The sequence below is a fragment of the Poecilia reticulata genome, chromosome 12 (assembly GCF_904066995.2).
Source record: "Poecilia reticulata chromosome 12, P_reticulata-male-v2, whole genome shotgun sequence".
NCBI lineage: Eukaryota > Metazoa > Chordata > Actinopteri > Cyprinodontiformes > Poeciliidae > Poecilia > Poecilia reticulata.
In genome coordinates this window covers 11104097-11126749 of record NC_088841.1, presented here as the reverse complement: position 1 = coordinate 11126749, position 22653 = coordinate 11104097, and the positions used below count along the sequence as shown (strand labels likewise).

Sequence of the window (22653 nt, the reverse complement as noted above, 5' to 3'; positions counted from 1 at the left end):
GACCTACATCTGTACACATACATACACATATACTAGCCTATAATTATACAGTGCATCTGCACATCGTACACACTATATATACAATTCTTACTTAGATACATATTGTTTTATTAATATTTTTAGTAGTGAGTTTGACATGTTTATTTAGCAAATTCCATTCAGTCATGCGCCCATACAAAACAGTGCATGTGACGGCGCTACTCCTTGGTTGAGGTGTGGTAAAGTTTCCTACGATTGCATACTTTGTCATATATGTATAATTCTCTACACTAAAGGAGGGATTTTTAAATAACATAAAAGGCTATTTTAAGATGGATATGTTTCTAATAACAATAATCAGTGAGTACAAAAATCTGTCTGTTTAGTTTCTTGTGCATAGAGTGATAATAGTCCCGTAATCACACTTGTATGCAGAGCTCTGTTTTACATACATGATAATTTATGTAGCATATCTCCAGTAGCATCTGATGTAATCTATATAGTTCATGGCAAATAAATAATACTACAAATAGGTATTTACTATTTGTTTTGCAAGTACTGAAGTTATTTTTCTCTTTCAAAATAGTTTCTTTTATTTGCTCAAGCTATTGCTGTTTGTGTATTTTGCACACTCAAAAACATGTTTTGCAACAGAATTTTTAATGAACAATATGTCAAGGAAACCCGATGCTTTACTTCCTGCCAGATCTATGCCTCCCCAGTTCCTACCCTGCAGCATACTTTGTTCAGCTCTTGAAAGGTAGTAATTAAAGTTTATTTTATTTTTCACTTGCATAACTCCAATGTTCCCCTATGTTGAGATGTTCTCCTTAAAGTGTGACAGGATGAGAATCCCCTAAGGTTGAAAAGTGATTCTACATGTAATAAATGGGAACAGGCTCCTGCAAAAGTTCTACATGTTCTGAACTCGTCCAAGCAGTTCTATGCAGCAAGAAGACAACTGAGCTCGAATTCCAGCCGAGACCTTGATGCATTGAATTTATTAATCTATGGGCACAGGGGATGGTCTGTGTGCGGTTAAAGTGCAAGTTGTTTGTTGCAACGATTTTTATTTTTTTTTTAATGGATCAATTAAGTTTAGATATCCTAAGCTCTGACACAAACTGAATAATGAGTCCTCTGTTTTATGAAAATGATTTATAATTGAAGTTTATTAAAAAAAAATTAATAATGACAAACTGCACTTTGCTACACATTAAGGTATTATTCCGAGTCCTCTCTTAGTCATTGGGTACTTCAGGGCTCCATATCAGGTCTTTTCTCACTATATTTTCTTCAAAGTGCATTTTTTAAAAAGCATAAGATCACCTTCTGTTGTTGTGCTGGTTTATTTAGACTTTATTTGTTTTTTCCAGTTAACAGAGATGCATCTACTCAGAATTTGTTGGATTGTTTTAGAATGCATGTTCAGATATCAATGCACATAAACACCATTAACTTAACAAAACAGATTTTTGCTTTAAGAGCCCAACCATGTAAAAAAAAACATAAATACTATTAGCCCAAGCAATTTTTCTTGCAAGAAACCTTGGAGTAATATTTGGGTGACAAATTAGCTCAGTAGTCAAGCTAAGTTTTTTCACGATGCTTTAAGGTTAAGACCCACATTCCATTGTGAGACTTTAAGGCAGTAAGTCGAGCCTTAATTACATCTTGTTCTGATTATTGTAGATATTTGTAACCTGGTCTTGACCTGTAGTCACTTTGGTGCCTGAAAGATGTTCAAAATTCTGCAGTAAGCCTTCTGACAAAACGTAATGGTGATTATTTAAGGAAATGGCCCATGGCTGCTATCTTTCAATTCAATTCTTCATACAGTATGAAAAATGTATAGTATGTTTTAAGTATCTTTGATGGCCATTGCTGTTTCAAACTTTTTTCACATCCTGTCATGCTACAACCAGAAATTACCTAATCAGGTTAGTTTGCCGCAACTGTACGATATACCAAGTTATGCACAGCTGTGAAGTAAAAAGAAAATTATACAACATATGTCTTTTTTTATTTTTATTTTTTGCAACAACAACAACAAAAAATGGCGTGAATTTCTATTCAGACACCCTGAGTTAGTACTTTGCATAACCCACTTGTGCCACAAGTGTTTCCAGCTACATCTCTATCAGCGCTACACATTCGGAGAAATAAATTTTTCCTTCCTTCTTGGCAGAAAAGATAAAGCTCAGGCTGCACGGAGAAATCCTGTGAGCAGCAATGTTCAAATGTACTCTCATCTGGTTTTTGGGCCTGAACTGAGTGACCCTTTCTAACACATGGCTATGTTTTGTAATCCATTCCATTGCAGCTCAGCTTGTACGGCTTTTGCAGCCTGTAACATGTTTTCTTCTGGAATTTGCCTGCTCCATCTTCTCATCGACTCAGACCAGTTTGTGCTCTGCATCCTGACGGATGAAGATGAAGTGTTTAGAGTGATGAGCAGCTTTTCTTATGCGTCAATCATTGCACCAATAAATTAGAATCTTATTGATCAGCTTGTTTGTTTTAGATTAATTGCACACAGACCTGTTTTGAAACCTTTATTTGCTTCCAACTCACAAAAACACGACACTGAAGTTTAGAATATTACATCAAATAAAAAAAACAATGAGAAGTTATGTTGAGAAACCGGCTTAAAGGGTTTTCTTTTCAAATCGTACTGTTAATATGACAAACAAGCAGAATGGGAATGCGTACGCTAATTTAATAAGACGTACCTGTATTGTCGGCTAAAAAAATTCAATCTGGCTTGACCCCTCAGTCCAGGTGTTGTCAGTGCTCTCCAGTAAACAAAGTTCCCACAGGGACTTTTTGTGGCCTTCCTTCTAATAATCTCCCTTATCAGCCAGATTTGTGGAATGCACAAATAACTATCCTGTCAACATATTTCCCACCTGAGACGTGGATCTCTGGAGCCAGAGTTACAACGGGAATCTTTGATTCTTCTCAGCTCTCCTTGCCCGGTGGACGGACGCCCTCGGTCTGGGAAGGTGCTGTCGTTTTAAAACGACAGATTGAACAGAGTTCTGTGAGGCGTTCAAAGCTTGAGATGTTGTTTTGTTACCTAACTTTGCCTTAAATTCACAACTTTATCCCTGATCTGTCTGTCTGCTCTGTTCACAAGACTAGTTGTTCACTCCTATGCACTAACAAAGCCCTGAAGCCTTCAACTGAAGAACTTTAGCTATAATCATGCACAACTGCATTTAATTAGGCAAGCTCTGAAGAAAATTAACTCACTGGATATTTCTTTTGGGGCATCATATTAGAGTGGGTTCAAGACAAAGGCACCCTACAGTTTTAATTTGTGAAATATGTTTAAAACAATTCACCATTTTCCTTCCACATTACAATTGTTGCTCTGCTTTGTGTTGCATCTTACATAAAATCCAAATAAAATAAACTGTTTGTTGTTGCAATGCATTAAAAATGTAATAAATAAATTTTAAAAAAATTTGCAAAAATGCTTTTGCAGGGCAGTGCACATTTTATATATGGAGGCTGTTTTTAAATTTGCTACATTTGAAAACTTTTTGGTTGACTTGTTTTTTTTTGTTTTTTTTGACCGTATAAGGAAAACACACCACCCACACAATACATCAGACTGCCCACACACAATCAGACACGTGCACGTCTCTGTGGGTTAGCGCACCTTCGGCCTTTTGAAGCCTTCCGTGAATAAACCAAGTCCTTGAAGGCCAGACGCCTCCCACAGAACCGTTGTTGTAGCGGTGAGTCGCAGCACGGCCAGCTGCCGGCGACTGGGATCACACAGAGCCTTTCTGGGGCTGATGAGTGACTTAGAGAGAGAAAATATTTTCACAGATCCAGCGGCGGATGATTCCAAAATGCATTTCAACACATTCCCAGTGAGGGGAGTGTGTTGAAATGAAGATTTCAACACACTCTTGTGTTGAAATTCATTCACCGATGAATTGCAATGAATTCATCGGTGAAGCTTGAAGTGCAGAAAAGATCAGGGGAGTGTGGGATATTTATAATTAAATTTGGGGGGTTGGAGAGGGGGACAGAAAAACTAAGAACTTTTACACTTCAAGACACATTTAAATAATTTAATAACAAAAGGCAAAAAAAAGTTTTTCTGGTGAAACACATGGATATTATTTTTATTTACGTATCAGACAAGTCAGGGATCAGTGCCCAGGTTTGTCCAGTGAGTCACAACAATAACTCAGCCTTACATGAGACCACGTGAGGTCCTTTTGAAGAGCTTGCTGCCCTTTAGCAGAGCCCTTCGTCTGTTTATTCAGGGTGGATGTGAGCTGTAGTAAAGTTTAATCCTAATCCACCTGCATCTCGTTTTGAGTGAGTGATTACAGTAGCCTGTTCGAGACACCTGGCTCTGATATGCCCCAGGGCTTCGGCTGATGCATGGATGTGTAGCTGAGAAGAGTTACAATATTACAGGCACCAAACCTGGAGAGGAAGCGAACAATGAGATAACATGTTTTAATCCATTTTCTTTCATAGCTGTATCGTTGCAGCCGAGGAGTTTTTTTTAAAACAAAATGGACATATCTGGAAGCTAAGGAAGTTAGGGGAGGTAATGAAAGACGGGCGACTCCTATAGGTGAGTTTTCTTTCTTTTTTATTAAGTCATATTAGCTGTTTTAAGCAAAAAAAAAAAAAAGAGAGAAACAATATGTCCATTGAAATAATAATTTTATCTTTGGTCCTTACATTGTTTAGAGATTTCATTCAGCATCTGTTTAATGAGTTGGAAATGGTAGAGGAGTGTGCTACTTTGTGTGTAGATAATTTATTGCTGAATAGTTGAGGTTGCAAAACCCAAGGTCACATATCTCAGACTTGATCTTTCTGACAGGGAAACCAGCAAAGGATCATGGGATGCGGCATGGGAAAATCGAGAATCCAGCCAAACAAATGTGACAGAGGTGCAAAGTTTTTTCTTTGGTCTTTTAATTGAACACAACTTTAAACAAGTCCTCCCTTTTATTTCTGACCCTCAATAATTTTTTTTATTTATTTATTTTTTGGTCATTTTCAGTGAGCATTTCTGTTCCAGGTAATTTTATTTACCTTCGTCAAAACCTTAATTATTAAAATCTGTACTCGGACTTCTCATTTTATGTTTAATTACTGTAATCTTATTCCAAATTTCATGCACTCGGAATAGCTGCCACGGGTAGGTCGTTTCTTTCCAGAATGATATTTACTTTGAATTGGTACTCCGAACACAGAGAGAAAACACTTGTTGGCTCTTGGAGGTGTTTTGTTACGTTTAAGAAACTTTCCTCTGAAGCCTAACAGCTTAGATGTCCTAAACAACTTGCTGAAGAACGTCCTCTTGGCTGAATTTCAGTGAAACAATGCCACTTAGACACGTTCCTCATGTCTCCTTCTGCTGTTTGTCAGCAATTAGAGCAGCTTTGCTGATCCAGCGCTGGTATCGACAGTATGTTGCCAGGCTGGAAATGAGACGCAGGTGCACGTGGAACATCTTCCAGTCTATTGAGTATGCAGGCGAGCAAGATCAAATAAAGGTGAGGTCCTATTTTTTGCACAGAAAACATTAGCCTCCAATATGTGAGTAAAAATATTTAAAAAGCACCTTGCAAAAGAATAAACCCCCGTAAACTTTGTCACTGTGCAACCACAAATTGAATGTATGTTATCAAAATGTTATGTCATAAAAAAAAAAAACACAAAGTGCCGTATAATTGTGTAGCTATAATCTGAAAAGTGCGGCCTGTTCAATACATCCTCACAAAATGGAAGGGGAATGTCTCCACCACTAACCAATTAAAATATGGCTTTCCAGCAAAGCTAACAGGCTGGGGAAGCAGAGCATTAATTGGAGCAGTAGCCAAAATGCCCATAGTTACTCTTGAGCGGGTGCAGAGATCCTCAGACCTAGATTGGAGAATCTGTGATGGTAACTGTAATTTCTACACTTTACAGATCTGAACTTCATTGCAAAGAAATTGCAAGACAGAATGGCACTGCTGAAAGAAAGTCATAAAAAAGTTTCATTTTTGGAGTTTGCAATGAACCACATGGATGGCACATGGAAGAAGGAGTTCTGGCCAGATGAATAATAATAATAATAATAATAATAATAATAATAATAATAATAATAATAATAATAATAATAATAATAATAATAATAATAATAATAATAATAATAATAAACAGGCTCAGCCTTGATTAAAAAAAAATGTACATTTGGGATGTCTGTTGTAAGGCATTCTTTGGAGCCCCCTGCTGGTTTGGAGAACCCAAGCAGCAGTTTACTTCATGTTATGTTTTAGGTCAGCTGTGAAGGTGTAAGGCAATAAAACAATAATAAGTGCATTTAACTGTTTCTTTGTATGCAACATGTGTTCTGTAAACAAGTTCACGCTCTTTGTACGATCGGTTGCCTTAATGTTAGTGGACTGCACATTACAATCAGTGAGTTTAAGTTTGGAGCTATCTTCATGTAAACGCTGAACTTTGGCATTTTCGTCATTAAAACATTTCAAACTGTGATTCCTCTCACAGCTGTACCATTTCTTTGGCTTCTTGATGGACCATTTCACCCCAGCCAGCAGCGAAAGTAAGACTGTCATCTATAAACACTTTAGCCCCCCTGTGCTATATTTTTTATTCATCAACACTCTGCTCGTTGTTCCAAGATTTAGACTCACTTTCATATTGATCCACTTCCTTTTGACTTCCTCTCTGTGTTTAATGAAGGAAACCTAATATCTCACATCTTTCGTGAGAATGAGGTCTGCCGTGACGCAGACTGGGAAAGATATTTCTGCTACAAAGACATAGAGGTACCGCACAGTTACTGTGGCCCCCACCTGACTTTCCCCATGACGTTCTGTGGGGTGTCCAAGCTAATGGAGGCTTTCAAGCTGAAACAAGTAGGTGCATTGGTTCACAAAGATCTGAGATAGTAGATGGGAAAAAAAAGCCCAAATGAGAAAAGAAGATAAAAGTAGGTGTTTGCAAGGTTTTCTTGGATAATTTATACATGTTTTTCTCCCAGTAGCAGCTCCACGCTCGCTATGTTCTGCAGATCCTTGGAGAAACTTGGAGACTTCTAAGAATCCTTCCAAACATCAATCATGTGTCGGTCTGCCACACTAAGGAGATTACGATATGTGGTACACTGAAGCGGCTCTTTCTAGGAGTTTTATTTTACTGCCTAAGTAACATTCTGTTTACTACAAATGTTTTTTTTTTCTTTGTTCTCAGGAGATTTGCATGGGCAGCTTGAAGATCTGCTATTGATATTCTATAAGGTATCAAAACATATTGCAGACCCTCATATCGTCAGTCAGGATGTCCATCTTAATTTGTTTTTGTTTTTTTGATCAGAATGGTTTACCCTCATGTGAGAAACCTTACGTCTTCAATGGAGACTTTGTGGATCGTGGCAAGAATTCTTTAGAGATTCTGCTCATCCTGTTTGGGTTCCTGCTTGTTTACCCCAATGAAGTGCATCTGAACAGAGGGAACCATGAAGATCACATTGTGAACTTAAGGTAAAATCTTCACTTTACCTTTACATTCCCAATACCTGCAAGGTGCTTAAACTTATAACATTTTGTCACAATACAAGCATAAACATCAATATATTTTACGACGTTGCAGACGCAGTGAAGTAGCACATATACAGTATACTTATACTTTTTTTTTTTACAAATGAAAGTCTGAAAAGTGCCCCCTTTACTCTGACATGCACAAATAACTGAGTTCACTTAATACGGATGTCCTGTGGAGGCGGTCAGAGGTCTTTTAGTGGAGAAACACTGAAGGCAAATCAGGTACAAGTTGTGAAGAAATTTAAAGCCAGGTTGTGTCATAAAGCAATATTCTGATATTTGTATGTTTTGTAAAAAGAAATGTTCAAGCCCTGATCCTTTGTAGAGGAGTGGCAAGAGGACGGTCATGGTTGAAAAATGGCAAGTCCTGTTTTCAGGTTGGCACACGTCGCATAGGGGATAAAGAAAACAGGAGGAAGATGGTGCTGTGGTTAAGATTATTGTGGTACAAATTGAATATTTTTCAAAAACCCTGTTTACCTGAGCACAAGTAAAGCATGGTAGAGACAGCATCCTGTTGTGGGGATGCTGTCCTTCAGCAATGACTATAGGAAAGCTGCTGACATTGTTGTGGAGTTGCTGCTTGCAGCCCCACACTTTCATTTCTGACCTCCTTTAAAAATTTCAAATGAATACATACATTACATATATAATTTGCACTAGCCTAACGTTGATAATCCTTGTGTGGTTTTATTAATGTGTTCCCTTCAGATATGGTTTCACCAAGGAGGTGTTGGGAAAATATAGAGTGAGTACGCAAATTGACACAGTCAATAGCAGCATGATGAAACTGTGGATTTTAGAGCAGATCATCCCGTATAGTTGAACTCACTTTCAGGTGCACGGCAAGAAGATCCTAAAGCTGCTCCAAAAGATCTTCAGCTGGCTCCCTCTGGCCACAGTGATCAACCATAAGGTCCTGGTTGTACATGGAGGGATCTCTGACTCAACAGACCTCGACACGGTCGCCAGGATGGACAGACACAGAGTGAGAGAAGCTTCCAGTTCAAGTCAGATTTGAGTGTTTTGTACAATACAAACCCAGGAAAGCTGAAACTGTTGAACCTGTGACTGCGCAGTATGTGTCGGTCCTACGGCCTCCTAAAGTGATCCGTCCCACACTCAACGGCAACAGAGCAGGGAGCGGCAAGGACGAAGACGCGTCCGGACCAGCAGAAGGCCGCCGCCGCCGGGTGCGTTCCCTGACCAACACCTCGGCCCCGGGTCAGAGGAACAACATCCCGCGTCGCTCCCTCCACAACCTGCCCACCGGCGGCGCCCAGCTGAACTGCTCAGTAGAGGACGAGCTGAAGGAGAGGCGCAGGCTGGCTGGGTTCGATCAGACCTACAGAGAAGTGAAGACGTTGGACTCTGACTCGGACCCGGAGTTTGGAGAACCCACAGAAACACACGGGCACGAGTGGAAACAAGTAAGACTGTAGACATGTACAACAATTCTCGGTAACACTTTATTTGAAGGGGGGCGAATAAGACTGTCATTACACTGTCATAAACATGACATAACACATGTCATGAACATGAATAAGCCTTCATGAATATTTATGACTGTTGTCATAAAGCGTCATTCGGTAAATTATGACACTTTTAATACAAAGTTGACATTATTCAAAATGTCTTTGTTATGACAACTTGACATTAACCAAGAAATCATTACTGATATAAACTTGTTATAAAATTATAACTGATTGCACTTTAAAAATTTGGTAACTTTATGTTATTAAAGGTAAAGTTTAAACAAAGTTTCAACTTTGTATTAAAAGTGTCATAATTTACCGAATGACGCTTTATGACAACAGTCATAAATATTCATGAAGGCTTATTCATGTTCATGACATGTGCTATGTCATGTTTATGACAGTGTCAGGACAGTCTTATTCACCCCCCTTCAAATAAAGCGTTACCCAATTCTCTTATAACAAGGGAAGGATAGACGGATCTTAGTGCTAAAACGTCAAGATAACAGTTTTTGTTTGTGCAACATACTGTCCACCATAGTAGAAGGTAGTGTGTATTTAAAAACTCATTAATTGAAATGTTTTCTCTATCATTTAATTATTTTTGTTGTATTTTTTAAGTGCTCATTATGATTAGTATCGACCTCTATTTTTTTCCCATTTTGCCCTGATATTGTGATACTGGCAGCCTAACCAGCAGGGCAGCTTATTATTTTCCGTGCGGTGGAGTGGCTGACTTCAAATTATTTTCAGACCTCTATAATGTTTTACAATCTCCTTTCTGAAGGCCCCATGACCCCTGCATGGTCTTCATTCTGACTTCAACACTCAGGCATGCACCACACTAAATGCTGCTTCAAAATGCTGAGTGTTGATGTTTTCACCGTGTGCACTTCAGATCATATTTTATTCCTTGAATTGATTTTTATTACATTTTACAGAAATTTGCCATTTTTAAAAACGATTTTAAAAGACCCATATGTCCATTTATCAGTGTCCTATCTTTTTTTTGTGTTATTATTTTATGTGAATGTGTTTTTATTTAACAAGTGATGTATGCGCTCAGATAGTGGACCTGCTATGGAGCGATCCGATGCCTCAAAATGGCTGCTTTTCCAACGAGGTGCGAGGCGGAGGCTGCTACTGGGGGCCAGATGTGACTGAGGAGGTGCTGGGAAAACACAACCTTCAGCTTCTCATCCGCTCCCACGAGTGCAAACAGGATGGCTACGAGTTCTGCCACAATCGCAGGGTGAGCACAGAAAGAAACACGGTAAAAATAATAATAATAACAATAAAAAAAGCAAAAACTCAAGTTCTGGAGGGAAAAACATGAGCTCAGAGTGTTTTTTTGTTCTCCCCCCCCCTCCCCTCCGTTGTTACGACAGGTGCTGACCATATTTTCAGCCTCTAATTATTACGAGGTGGGCAGCAACAGAGGAGCCTACATCAGAATGGGTCCCGATCTGGTCCCTCACTTCATTCAGTACCAAGCCAGCAGGACATGCAGGGAGCTGACCCTGAGACAAAGGTCAAAAACTTTAGCAAATAATCCAACTAGAGAACACCAATCAGGCTCAAATTTATGACTTATTAAGCAGCACAAAAGCACAAAATTAATTTATTTTGTTATTGAAAGAGAGAAGTAGATTATTTTATACTTATGGTACAGTAAAAAATATTTTGTGTTGAAATTTCAATTTTATGTTCAACATTAAGGATTCTTTTTATTAGTTAATTAATTTGAATTTTACTGAACATATTTGTAGATTCAAGCAAATAGCCAGAGGAAATTCAATTAACTAAAACAAAGGTTGTTTTTTTTTTCAAGAAAAATGTTTCTTTGCATCTTAAGTCTTCTACTCCTATTTGTAAACTGAAAAAGTATTTTGACGTTTTTTCCACCAGCGTTGGCTGGACAGAGAGATCAGCCCTGCGAGCGCTAAGGCAGCAACTGTTTGTACACAAGTCGGATCTCGTCGGTGCCTTCCAGGAGTTTGACCCAAACAACACCGGTACAGAAGCAGCAGAACCATCGATCTTAACACCCGTTAACATGGCAGTATCAGGAAAAGCATCTCTTATTTATTTCAGGGGTGATTTCTCTACGCCACTGGGCGACAGCTACAGAGAGAGTGCTGAAGCTGGGTTTGCCTTGGAGAGTGCTGCGCCCGCAGCTCATCAACAGGGCCCAGCACGGCATGGTGGACTACCAGCAGTGGATACGAGAGCTCTCCATCACTGAGCCCAAACCAGAGGTGTTTTCTTCAAACACATCTTCCAACTCGCTGCTCGCTCTGTTGTCACGACTACTTGAAACATGAGAAAGTAATTTCAAACTCCTGGCAGGTGTCGGATACCAGCATCATGGAGACGATGTACAAAAACCACTCCAACCTGGAGACCATCTTCCGCATCATAGACACGGATCACTCAGGTGAGCAAGACGCAGCGGGCGTACTTTTCATCTGTGGACGGCCAAAAAAACCCGCAAAAAACGTAAGAATAAATTATTATATTCTTACTTTGATCCTTCCTAGTTAAATTTAAACAGGAAATCAATACATATATAAAATAAACGAAATAGATCTGCAACCAATCATTTACATTTGGCAGAAAAAAAACGCCTGAAAATGTATACCCAAATTAAAACAAATTCAATTCACCAAAATTTTAACCAGATTTGGAAATAAAAAATGCATAATTTTCTTAAAATAATTGTTCACTAGAATTTGTTTTAATTATATGTTTCATGAACCGTGCTGTAGTTTGCAATTTTAAGAAAATTCTGCATTTTTATTTCAACATATTTTCCAACATTCCAAAACAATTAATTACCATTTAATTGTGATATATTTGAATTCTCCCTGCAGAACAAGAACCAATACTGGAATATCTGTGCTTACTTAAACAGTGGCGGAGCCAGAAGGGGGGCCGGGGGGGCCAGTGCCCCCCCTGTCATCTGATTGGCCCCCCCAGTTGCCCCCCCTGTCATCTGATTGGCCAGTGCCCCCCCTGTCATCTGATTGGCCCCCCCAGTTGCCCCCCCTGATGATTGACATGTAACAGCACCAGGTTATTCCTGTACATTATTTGGAATCATTCTAAGTCAACCTGATATCTAAAGAAGAAAAACAATAATAAATATATGAAAAGAAAATGTATAAAACTTGATATAAGTCCATGTGATGACATAAATAAATAGATTTAGATCAGGTGCGATACCAGCCTATAACAACAAGCTGATATTGTTCTCCTGGGTGTTTCAGTTGTGCTGCACTGTGGTGCAACTCAAAGGCTAAAGCATTTCATACCTGGTGGTGATGGTAAAACACCAATAAGTTATTTATTGATCCTCTGCAAAAAAGAGAAAAAACCGAAGAGGGGCCGACAATGTTCTAGTTTGGAGCAGAGGTGGCGCTGGAGTTTTTTCGTTGTCCGTCAAAGAAAAAAATCATTTTATTTCCAATTTGTAGTCATCCAACGAAACATTTATTATTTCTCTGTTAGAACGTTTTTGAAATCAGGTAACAATTCACGAAATTACGTGATTAGAAGACGACAGAACTCTGATCGTTTCCTGATCCTGCAGCGGAAGAAAAACCCCACAGAAGCCGATCAGCTGCTGGACGCTCCAAAGCCTCTGGTCGGTTAAAGCGTCCAGATCAGAGATGATTCTCTGACAGATATTGTTCTTAGTATGATTAATAATGAGCTCCACGATGTTCTCTGTGCGTAAAGTTGAAACTGTCTGAGCACCAAGTGGTCAGCTGATCACAGTTTGGACAGAAACCAGCGGACTGCTCTCTGTTCTTATCAAGACGAGGTGAGGAGGGAATCTGACATATTAACTCAGTTAAGTTTTTACTGGTTTTGTTTTTAAAACACCATTAACGTAAGCAGTGTAACTATATATTGTATATTTGGCGTTTGTCATCTCATGTGTGATTAATTGGAGTTTAAAGGTGGAGCATTTATTGCACAGCGCTCTGCGCTTGTTTCTGCCTAACGTATCTGCACTTTAATTTCTTTCCTCTCTCTACAGTCAGCTGCTATTCCTCTACATAAACTACAATAAGTAGATCAACACAACTTGATCACACATTCTATCTAGGTTTTCTCTGTGTGCTCCAAACTCATTAAATGTAAACTCATTAGAAGCCTGAACCACCATCAGGCAAATAATTCTGGTCCGACCCGAACTATTTTTACCTGTCAGAAAGACGCATTTAGTATATATATGTGCACACACACATTTTAAATTTTGCCCCCCCAGACTTCCTGGCTCCCCCTTGGCCCCCCCAACTTTAAAAGTCTAGCTCCGCCACTGTACTTAAATCCTTACCTACAGAGGTTCTTTGAAAGAACTTTCAGATATATGCATGCTGGATTTTAAATGTATCTGCTTCCAACCTGGTGTCACTGAGTCACTTCTACTAGTGGTTGAAATTCCTTTTTTGCTCCATCCATTAAACTTAAACAAATCAACGAGGCACCAGCCCGATCAAAACAATGCTTAAAGTGTACAGTTCTCCCGTTCTTATAGGTTTGATCTCTTTCGAGGAGTTTCGTCAGACTTGGAAGCTCCTGAGCTCTCATCTTAAAATGGAAATCAGTGACAAGGTCATCACTGACCTGGCCCAGAGCATGGACTTCAACAAGGATGGCAGCATCGACATCAATGAGTTCATGGAGGCCTTTCGCCTGGTCGACCTCTCCACACACTCCTGATGGAGAGAAGTTGCGAGTAATAGGTTGGATTATTATTTTTTGAAAACCACAAGACCAAACAGTCTGAAGATCAGGCCAAACGCCTTGTCAGTTGTTTTTAAATGTGCTGTGTAAATAAAAAGGACGTTTGACAGTGTTAGCTTAGTTAAATCATCTGGACCCACATTTTCTAATGGGTAGGTTATTTGGGTGCATTATTATTTCTCCATCTGTATCATAGGTGTTTCCTACATAGTGTAGTTCTACCGTGATTTTCTACCACAATTTTGTACTTAAACATTGCCTATTTAGTTGGTGAAAGAAAATAGACATTCTCTGATCAACCATTGTATATGGGTGCCAATTGATGCCTAATATGACTTAAAACTTATAACCATGCCTGCAGTTATTCAAAATCATTTACGTTTTTCCATGTTGTTCATTCAACAACACAGAGACCTACTTATCTTAGTCACTCTTCAAAATAGGAAAGACGAGACAACACTAGTAAGTCAGGAAACGCTGACAATAGCTGCTCACCTAAAATGATCTGTATACAGTTCAGAAAAACAAAGAGGAAAAGCACCTCTGACCCATTAAACACAGTGGAGGATCTGTGATGCTGTGGGCCTGTTTCTTCTCCACAAGCCTTGGAAAACAGTTTCAGGATAACCTGCTAAATATTCATATAAAACATCCTTGAAGACCAGAACTGACTTTCTATTGGAATATCAAACATCCCATTTGTAAGGTTTGCTATTGAACATATCAATTAAAAAAAAATTAAAGATTCACTTCCTCATGTCTAATTTTCATTGACTAGAACTTTTTGTTTTGCAATGTTTTCTAAGAGTTATTTTGTCTGTAGAGGTAGTTGCTATTAATCCGTTTCTGCATTTTTTCCCCTATTTATTAACACTGAAGGCATTCTACGGTTAAGTGTTGCTTCTTCTGCACATCTGACAACATGTTTACATCTTCGTGTGCGCTGGATAACACTACAGACCCTTAGCATGTGGGTGACCCTGTTGCATGAGGGGATGTAATCGGTTTGAAGGAGCCTAATAAGTTCAACTGCCAATCAGCCTTTTCATTCCAGTAGAGGATGCAAATCCAGGACATAAACCTATCAAGTGAAGCCCTGCTTTGATGAGATGTAGGAAACCACTAATCTAAAAAGGTAAACAAGAAATGAACCCACATTATTACAATAACGACTCAAATCAATAAATGCAAACAATACAAGTAACGAACGCAGCCTGGAAATGTCTCCACCACAAAAAAACAAATAGCTTCTACTGCACCAATGTATTAAAAGAAGATGTAGTTGTTTAAATCCAAAGATTTAATATTCTACTAGCATAAAAAAAGAAAGAAATACAAATATGTATTTACATAGTTTTGAATCATGCTGTGTACTCCCACAGCTTACTTGCTAGATGCGTTCACAGCCCCACATGCATAATCTGATTTAACATGAGGGAAGCCTGCTTTTATTAGACACTGTTGAGTCTTCTTTAAGCTGTTTAAATCGGCCCAGACGGCAGAGAATGACCACTCACTCATCCAAACACTCAATTATCACACCTGCAAAAAAACATGAGGTTTTAATATCCTTCTTTGGTGAAGGTTGATCTGGGTTGAGAAGTGTCCCTTTTCAGCCTGATAGAGGGTCTGGACACAAGTTGAGGGTGGACGGATGTCCTCAGCTCAGGATGCCCCCTCTCATGTGGCCGCCGTCGCTTAGTCCATGTTCTACGAGTTTGATGTCCTCCAAGTCATCTTTGATGACGCTGATCAGGTGACTTAAACCTTCTTGTTGCTGCTTTAAGTGCTGGAAGTGTGAGGCAAGATAAGAGTATTTCAGTTAGAAAAAAAACTCCATCTCATATTATGAAGTCGGTGTAAAACAGGAAAAAAATATTTCTGAGTAACTCTTACCAATCTGATAAATAAAAGCCTTAGATTTATAAACGGGCAAAAAGATATCCTACTTGTTTGATTTCTCGGAGCAGGTCTGCGTCGACGTTGTAGCGCTCTTCTGATCTCACGGCTCCAAAGTGGTTCTGCATTCGAATTTGAGACATCAGCTCATTCAACCGACCCTGGATAGGATTAGAAACAAACACAAATTACAGATGGAATAGAAAGTGTGTCTGAATTACAACAGGAGTTTCATCCCTATGAAGGCTGGATCTAATATTATTTTATCGATTATTCAGATAATCAGATAAAAAGCTGTTCCAGATTTTCACCATTCCTTTTATTAAATAAGAAAACATATAGTTTATTGCCCAAAGTGCAACAAGAAAGCATTCCTTTAGTGAACACTTGATCATTAGCATAAGCCAATTAATAATTAGATGCAAAATATGCTTCATAGGAGAATTTGGTTTTTACAGGATTTGAACCAGGAGAATCTAAATCTGACACTTTCAGAGTTCTGGGTAGAACATACAATTTTTTTTTTATATCTTAAATGCAAAATGTATATATTTTTGTACAGTTTGGGCGTAATTACTGTTCTGACGGTGTCGTTCTTTCAGCAAATGGCCTTTTCTTGAGTCTGTATGCTTCAGTTAAAGATTCATCGATCAATACATTAGTTGACCATAATTGATTATTCACGATTAATCGTTTCAGACCAATACTGATGCATTCAAATATAAAACCTACAAGTGTGACAATAGTATAAGTCTACTTATAATGAAACACCTGAAAAAATAAGGAAAAAGAAAAGGCTTCTTATTGGACAGGACACACTTGCCTTGAACTGTGTGGGTGCATTGAGTTCTGACTGAATGGTGTCCAGCTGCACCCTCAGATGCTCCTCATCCACTTGGATGGCGTAGCCGCTTTTTCTCTGAATCTCCTGCTTTATCAGTACCTTCCAGGAAAAATATGCCAGAATTATCGATGATGAATTTATAGAGCCGGGAGAGAAGCGGACGGCGCCAGGACATTCCAACTTGAAGTAATTTACACATGCTGCTCGATGCGGTTTTTGCTACTTGTGGGAGAAAGAAGGGGTCTGAAATCTCCCTGAGAGAATATGGGGTCAGTAAAGTGGGGGGGTGTGGAGGCTGCTTAAAAGTTGCGTCTGTGTCATTCGCAGTTTTCTGTTTTTGTTAATGAGACAAATAAAATGCACAAATTTTTTAGTTGAACTGAATGCAGACGCTACCTGCAGCACCCTGTGAGACAGATCCATCAGCTTCCTCTTGTATTGAGCAATCTTGGCTACAGTTGTCGCCTGGTTCTTCTGCAGCTCACTGATGTCGTTGGAGATTATCTGAAAGTAAGTGCACAAAGGCGGCAAACAAAGACGTCTCATTAAGAGATGTTTTTTTTTAACCTTTAGACTTTACCACTTTCCTGCGTCCATCCCCCATTTTGGTCTTTCACTCCTTGCAGCTTGTGCAATAACGAGCCATAGAAAAACTCTTGGAAAGATATTTGTTATGGAAAACTCCCGAAATTTGGCTATAAAAGTTCTAATGTTCCAATCCCGTCTATGCAGGTGTTTCTGAATGTTTTTCCGCTTCAATTTAGGTTTCCAACCCAAACCCAAATCTTCTGTAACTAAACCCAACTTCGTAGTTCTTTCCCTAAAGTCGCATCCGAATTAAACCACACTGGAGTTATAAACACAAGGACCCAAGGTTATCCAAGGCTTTCAATTGAAGTCTTCAATAAGGAAACATTTTCTGAAACACTCTTCCTCCCGCTGATTGCTCTGGTATTTCTAATATTTCATGATGAAAACCAGCAGCTGGCAGTGAGGATTGACTGGACATCTGCGGACCGGCCTTGACACCAGAGGTCTGCCTCAGAATTCCTTTTCTGATAACCAGGTGGCTTTTTGTCCATTTTTTTGCCTTTACTTCTAAACATTTGCTAAATGTAGAAACGAAAAGCAAGAGATATTTTTACTTACATCCACTCTGGTCTGGTGTTGCTTGGTCATCTGCTCCTGGATCTGCAATCTGCGGAGCAGCTCCTTGAAACCCACCATGGGTACGGGGATTAACCTGAACATTTATGGAAGGCGTTTCAAGGACAAAACCTAGGACCATTTATGAGCTCTTTGGATAGAAGTAAGAAAAAACCCGAAATAATAAAAACACATTCCAACTTACTTCTCTGGGTCAGGGTTGTCCACCTTAGCTTGTTCCCAAATGATGGGATCCACACCTGGTGACGGTAAAGAGGAGGTGACGCCGTTAGCTGATTTTAGCAACAAAATGACCAAACATATGTGCACATATTTACCTGCAGGAGCGTTTTGCAGCAGCTGCTTCAGCTGTGCTGGGGACAGCTCTGTGCGCGTTACTGACATGATCACTCCAATCTGGGTGAGCTGAGCCTTGATGCCGGACTGCTCCAGGTAGGCGAAGAGTGTGGAAGCTGGGATCCTCTTGGAGGTGCCATTGGGGGAACGCTCCACCACATAAATGATCACTTCTGTCCTGCAGAATAGATGAAGCACGAGGTAATTGTTCAGGGTGGCTTCATAGTCTTCAGGATTTAGGAAACCAGGTAAAGTTAGAGAAACTTACTGATCGTTGGGCAGAGCTTTAACACCCTCTACATTGACGGTCAGAATCTGGTTGCTTCCCAGAACCTTGTGCAGCGACTCGACCAGCTGCTGCTGCTGAGCACGGGTGTCAGGTTCCTTTTTATTCAGCACCAACACCACTAAACCATCTTCGTCCTTGCTTACTGGGACACAGCTATACCCCACTGCCTGCAAAAAGACCAAAGATTAATACAGGATCCTAGGGCTACCTAGGTAAACCTTTTTATACAGTATCAGACAAAAATGGTCAATGAAACACATGAAAACATGAACATATTCTGTCTCTGGATATTCCCTTTTTACTCTTACTTATCTGAACCTGCAAAACACTTACATTTTTGATCTTTCCAAACTGCGTATGATTAGTAAGGAGTATAAAATGAGTGAACCAATTATCCCTAATTTACCTTGAACCTGCAGAAAGGGTTCTCCTGAGTAAAGTCCACTGGCAGGTTGTTGTTAACATAATAGCCCTTCCCTGTTCCCCAGTAGGCCTGCAACTGGTTCCACTTTGCAAGTATGGAATCCCGTTCGTCTCCCAGCAGAGTTGGGGCTGACAGAGCGGTCACTTGCTGGTAAAGCTGGGTTGGCTGAGCTTGACCCTGCTGCTGGGCCGGCTGGCCAAACAAGCCTCCTGTAGCAGGAATAGCAAAAATAAAAAATAGGAGTCAAACACATAGTCATGCTGAGATTTATGTGCAATCTAGTTAATAAATTAAAATAAATAAATAAAAATTCTAATACAATCATTTTGAAAAAGCTAGTTAAGGTGCAGCTATAAATATCTGCAATTGCACAGATATTTTCAAAAAATTATTTATTTTATTATTGACCTTGTTGCTGTTGTGTCGGCTGGATGTTAAAACTTCCAAAACCGAGGCCAGTTGTTCCTAATCCAGTTCCAAAGCCCGTCGCTCCAGTAGTGGTACCAGTTCCGAGTCCAGATGGAAATCCAAACCCTTTGTTCTGCGTGTTACCAAACAAGCCCCCTGAAAAACAATATTAAGAAAATTATCACCTACAAGAAAACCATCTTTAAGGTCGGGAGTGTTTAGAAAATATGTCAGCTTTGTAGGAGGATCATCAGTCAGGTTTTTGTCCCATGTTCTGGGAGACAAAGGGTGACATCTAGTGGCAGGTTAGTGTAATTCATCAGCTTGTAATATTTAATAAGAGTCTAGGGATGATTGGTGATGGACAACATAATTTTACAAAGCTGGTTCAGAGAGAGGGATATGAAATTAGACGAGCATTGACTCCTATAATTTTACGACGAGTGCAACGTTTTTGTATAGAGACAGCTAAATATTTTACATCATTACCCTGACCAAATTTTAAATGCTACATGGTTTATATTTAACATCTCCCTGTATTTTTAAAAGGTCATGATGCCTTCCAGTTTAACCAGGTTAATCAGGGCCTTCAGAAGAGAAACAGGCCACCAGCATCACACCACCTAATCATGTCTGAATGAAGTCTGTGTGTAGCCTGAACAGTGAAGCCAGGTGTATTGCTCAATGGGACCGCTCCATTACTTTTGACTGGTTCTGCAGTGACCACGTAATATAAGGGGTTGTAGAAACAACTTAGATTTACTGGCCATTGCTCTGATTCCAAATTTAAATTTCGGAAAATGTAAAGCTGGATGTTTTGAGGTCTGTTACTGACCTGTTGTGTTGGAGGGGGCAAAGTTGAAAGTGGATCCTGGTGCGGCAGCAGTCGTTGTAGTTGTCCCAAAGCCACCAAATGGACCTGTGAAGCAATGGGAACGAGGACAAGTTAGATGAAAGAAATGGCAAAAAGAGGATGAAAGGAAAGCAAGAGAGCAAGAAAAAAAAACAGCATGTTTGATGGGTAGCAGAGAAGAACAATCATGACAAAACTTTCACAATAATTGAAGAATTTGACAAATAATTTCCATTTATTTTTTTTCCTCCATAAAAACATTCCTCATGAGCATCAACAGGCATGGGTGAAGAACTCAAAAGTTTTCATGCAAATGTTGTGACTTAGAATCACCAAGTGAGATGAAAGAGAAAAAAAAAACATCACTGCACCGCACTGAGGTGGAAAAACTAAACAATAATGCATGATTGACAGGCACAAAATGAACTGAATCACAAAGATCTTCTACCTGTGCTAGCCAGGCTATTACCAAAATTGAAAACAGAGCCAGTTGTGGTTGCTGTACCGAAGCAACCTGCACTGAAGCTGATTGCTGCTGGGTTTGCATTTAAACCAAACCCCCCAAAGCTAAACCCACCAGCCGTGGTGCTTCCAGCTCCAAGCCCCCCAAATCCTGCAGCCAAAGCAGGCAGGCAGCGAAGAAAGAGAGAGTAACATGAAGGAGATAAATGACAACGCCAGAGCTCAAAATGACTCTGTATTATTAACAGCCTCCATATGCCTAGAAGGAGGGCGATCTAAAGAAACAACAGACACATTTGATGCTTGAAATAGGACCTTCGTCTCACCTGTGTTGGAGGCACCAAAACTAAATCCCGTGGCTGGTGCAGCTGTAGTCGTGGCTGCGCCAAAAGCAGGAGCCGTCAGAGCTGAGAAATTCAAACAAGTCGGTGTTTAAAATGACACATGGATGTAAATACAAAATAATAAGACAAAAATTCATCAACTCATATATCAAATGTTATACATTTTATCACGTTAAGAGTTTAAGATTGAATGTATTGTAATAGGATTATGTCATGGACAAACACAGAGTATAATTGTTCAACTGAAAAACCTGAAAAGGTTTTGTATTCGGCCATTCTACTTCACAATCCAGTAATAGTAATTTGCTTTAGAAGTAAGCTATAAAGTCCACCAGTGTGTACTTCTTATCAAGTATCAAATACAGTTGTTGTGTAAAGACCTTTATTGAGGAGTGAAGAAAAGCTTAAAAACTCCTGCAATATGTGTAGTGAACACAAATACGGGCAAAGGTGAACTATCTGAATAAAACTTTTTTTTCCCCCCTAAATTACTGATTGTTTTTGAAACAAGACAAAAATATAAAGAAGTGCAAGAGGCATTTATATATAAGTGACAAGATGGTGGATGGCCATCTTGTCCAGACTTAAACCCCAATTAATTATGAGTTTAAGTGTGGAAGTCTTTGCAGACCAGGGGTGTCAAACTCCAGCCCTCAAGGGCCACTGTCCTGCAGTTTTTAGATGTGCCACAGCTACAAAACACTGGAATGAAATGGCCTAATTACCTCCTTCTTGTGTAGATAATTTCTCCAGAGCTTTGCTAATTACCTAATTCTATTCAGGTGTGGTGCAGCAGAGGCACATCTAAAAGTTGCAGGGCAGTGGCCCTCCAGGACTGGAGTTTGACACCTGTGTTGTAGACAATTCAGGAGCTGTGGGGGACTTACTGCCAAAGCCTGAAGAGGCGGTGGTAGTGGTCGCTGTCGGGTTAAAACCAAACGTTGTTGAAGCTGTGGTTTTGGCACCAAACTGGCCAAATGAAAACCCGGACGTCCCTTCAGAAGAACAAATAGAGTTCAGTAACAATTATCTTGTGTTAAAGAGAGAACAACCTCAAGAGAAGCATGGTTAGTACGGAGCAAATGAAGACGGATTCTAAACCTTCTCAAGCAGGAATAGAAGTCAACACATGTCTTTACTACAAACTACCCTTTTTTTTCCAAGCCATATGTGTAAAGGCCACAAGAAATATCCTGTAAGTTTATCGTTTAGCTTGGTTACCACACTGCTAGAGACGTGGAGGGTTAGCGGTAAGTTAGCTACAACATTCAGTCAATCAGTTACATTAGCATGTTCTAAATTAGTTTCACGGAAAGCCGCGTTCGTAACACACATGTGACATAACTCAAAACCTTATTAAATATTGCTCATACCTGCCCCTGTGTTAGTCGCGGCACCGCCAAAACTGAACGCCATGTTGACGACTGTTACTGCAAGCACTCTTCTTCGCCTTGTTCTCCAGTCAGTAGTCACTCTACAAAGTGGGGAAGTACTGCTACCTTGTGGTTGTAATTCAGATTGCTACTACCTTAAAATGAGTCGACAACAAACTAGAAAAGAATATAACAGAATACGGAAACGCTCAAATTCACATAAAATCGGGAATAATAATGAAAATAAATCATAGAAAGTAATTTAATATGACTTAATGACAACACAGTAATGTAAAATGTCATTATACTTATAAAAAAGTCCACTGTCTGCTGGCACTAGTCATCAAAATCCTGTGACAGTTGCTATGTAGATATTGCAAACTATTTCTTAATAAAAGTCATAGTTGTGTTGTGCGCAATTTACAATCTCTTATTTGTGAGTTAGTAATT

The 22653-nt window shown here is 39.5% G+C and overlaps 2 protein-coding genes across 4 annotated transcripts; one reads left to right on the top strand and one right to left on the bottom strand.

Annotated features, from left to right (window-relative positions):
* The first annotated feature begins 4538 nt into the window (after positions 1–4538).
* On the top strand, positions 4539–14567 carry ppef2b (protein phosphatase with EF-hand domain 2b). 2 transcript variants are annotated; one of them, XM_017308033.2, is made up of 17 exons: positions 4539–4585; positions 4841–4910; positions 5392–5519; positions 6520–6574; positions 6715–6890; positions 7019–7133; positions 7225–7271; positions 7348–7514; positions 8286–8322; positions 8413–8562; positions 8654–9004; positions 10116–10322; positions 10438–10580; positions 10958–11064; positions 11144–11307; positions 11399–11486; positions 13596–14567. In XM_017308033.2, exons 2-17 carry the CDS (start codon positions 4859–4861, stop codon positions 13778–13780), a joined length of 2172 nt encoding a protein of 723 aa, XP_017163522.2. In that variant the 5' UTR covers positions 4539–4585; positions 4841–4858; the 3' UTR covers positions 13781–14567. The 2 variants fall into 2 exon arrangements, with proteins under 2 accessions (XP_017163522.2, XP_081469922.1); XM_081613796.1 differs by having other exon boundaries at positions 10116–10301; positions 13596–14566.
* Positions 14568–15083: 516 nt separating this feature from the next.
* nup54 (nucleoporin 54) lies at positions 15084–22342 on the bottom strand. 2 transcript variants are annotated; one of them, XM_008423776.2, is made up of 15 exons: positions 22204–22342; positions 21718–21825; positions 20813–20893; positions 20473–20637; positions 20007–20090; positions 19172–19327; positions 18746–18972; positions 18319–18506; positions 18032–18228; positions 17899–17953; positions 17697–17790; positions 16944–17051; positions 16527–16646; positions 15754–15864; positions 15084–15593 (listed from the first exon to the last, which is right to left on the bottom strand). In XM_008423776.2, the coding sequence occupies exons 1-15, from the start codon at positions 22244–22246 to the stop codon at positions 15465–15467; spliced, it is 1866 nt and encodes a 621-aa protein (XP_008421998.1). In that variant the 5' UTR covers positions 22247–22342; the 3' UTR covers positions 15084–15464. The 2 variants fall into 2 exon arrangements, with proteins under 2 accessions (XP_008421998.1, XP_008422001.1); XM_008423779.2 differs by lacking the exon at positions 20473–20637.
* Between the last annotated feature and the right edge of the window lie 311 nt (positions 22343–22653).

Coding starts and splice junctions, on each gene's coding strand:
- ppef2b (XM_017308033.2), top strand. CDS start 4,859: ATGGGATGCGGCATGGGAAAATCGAGAATCCAGCCAAACAAATGTGAC. Junction 7,272..7,347: donor TGCTATTGATATTCTATAAG/GTATCAAAACAT, acceptor TTTTTTGATCAG/AATGGTTTACCCTCATGTGA. Junction 11,308..11,398: donor TCACTGAGCCCAAACCAGAG/GTGTTTTCTTCA, acceptor AACTCCTGGCAG/GTGTCGGATACCAGCATCAT.
- nup54 (XM_008423776.2), bottom strand. CDS start 22,246: ATGGCGTTCAGTTTTGGCGGTGCCGCGACTAACACAGGGGCAG. Junction 20,894..21,717: donor CGCCTCTTCAGGCTTTGGCA/GTAAGTCCCCCA, acceptor TGAATTTCTCAG/CTCTGACGGCTCCTGCTTTT. Junction 15,594..15,753: donor TGCTCCGAGAAATCAAACAA/GTAGGATATCTT, acceptor TCACACTTCCAG/CACTTAAAGCAGCAACAAGA.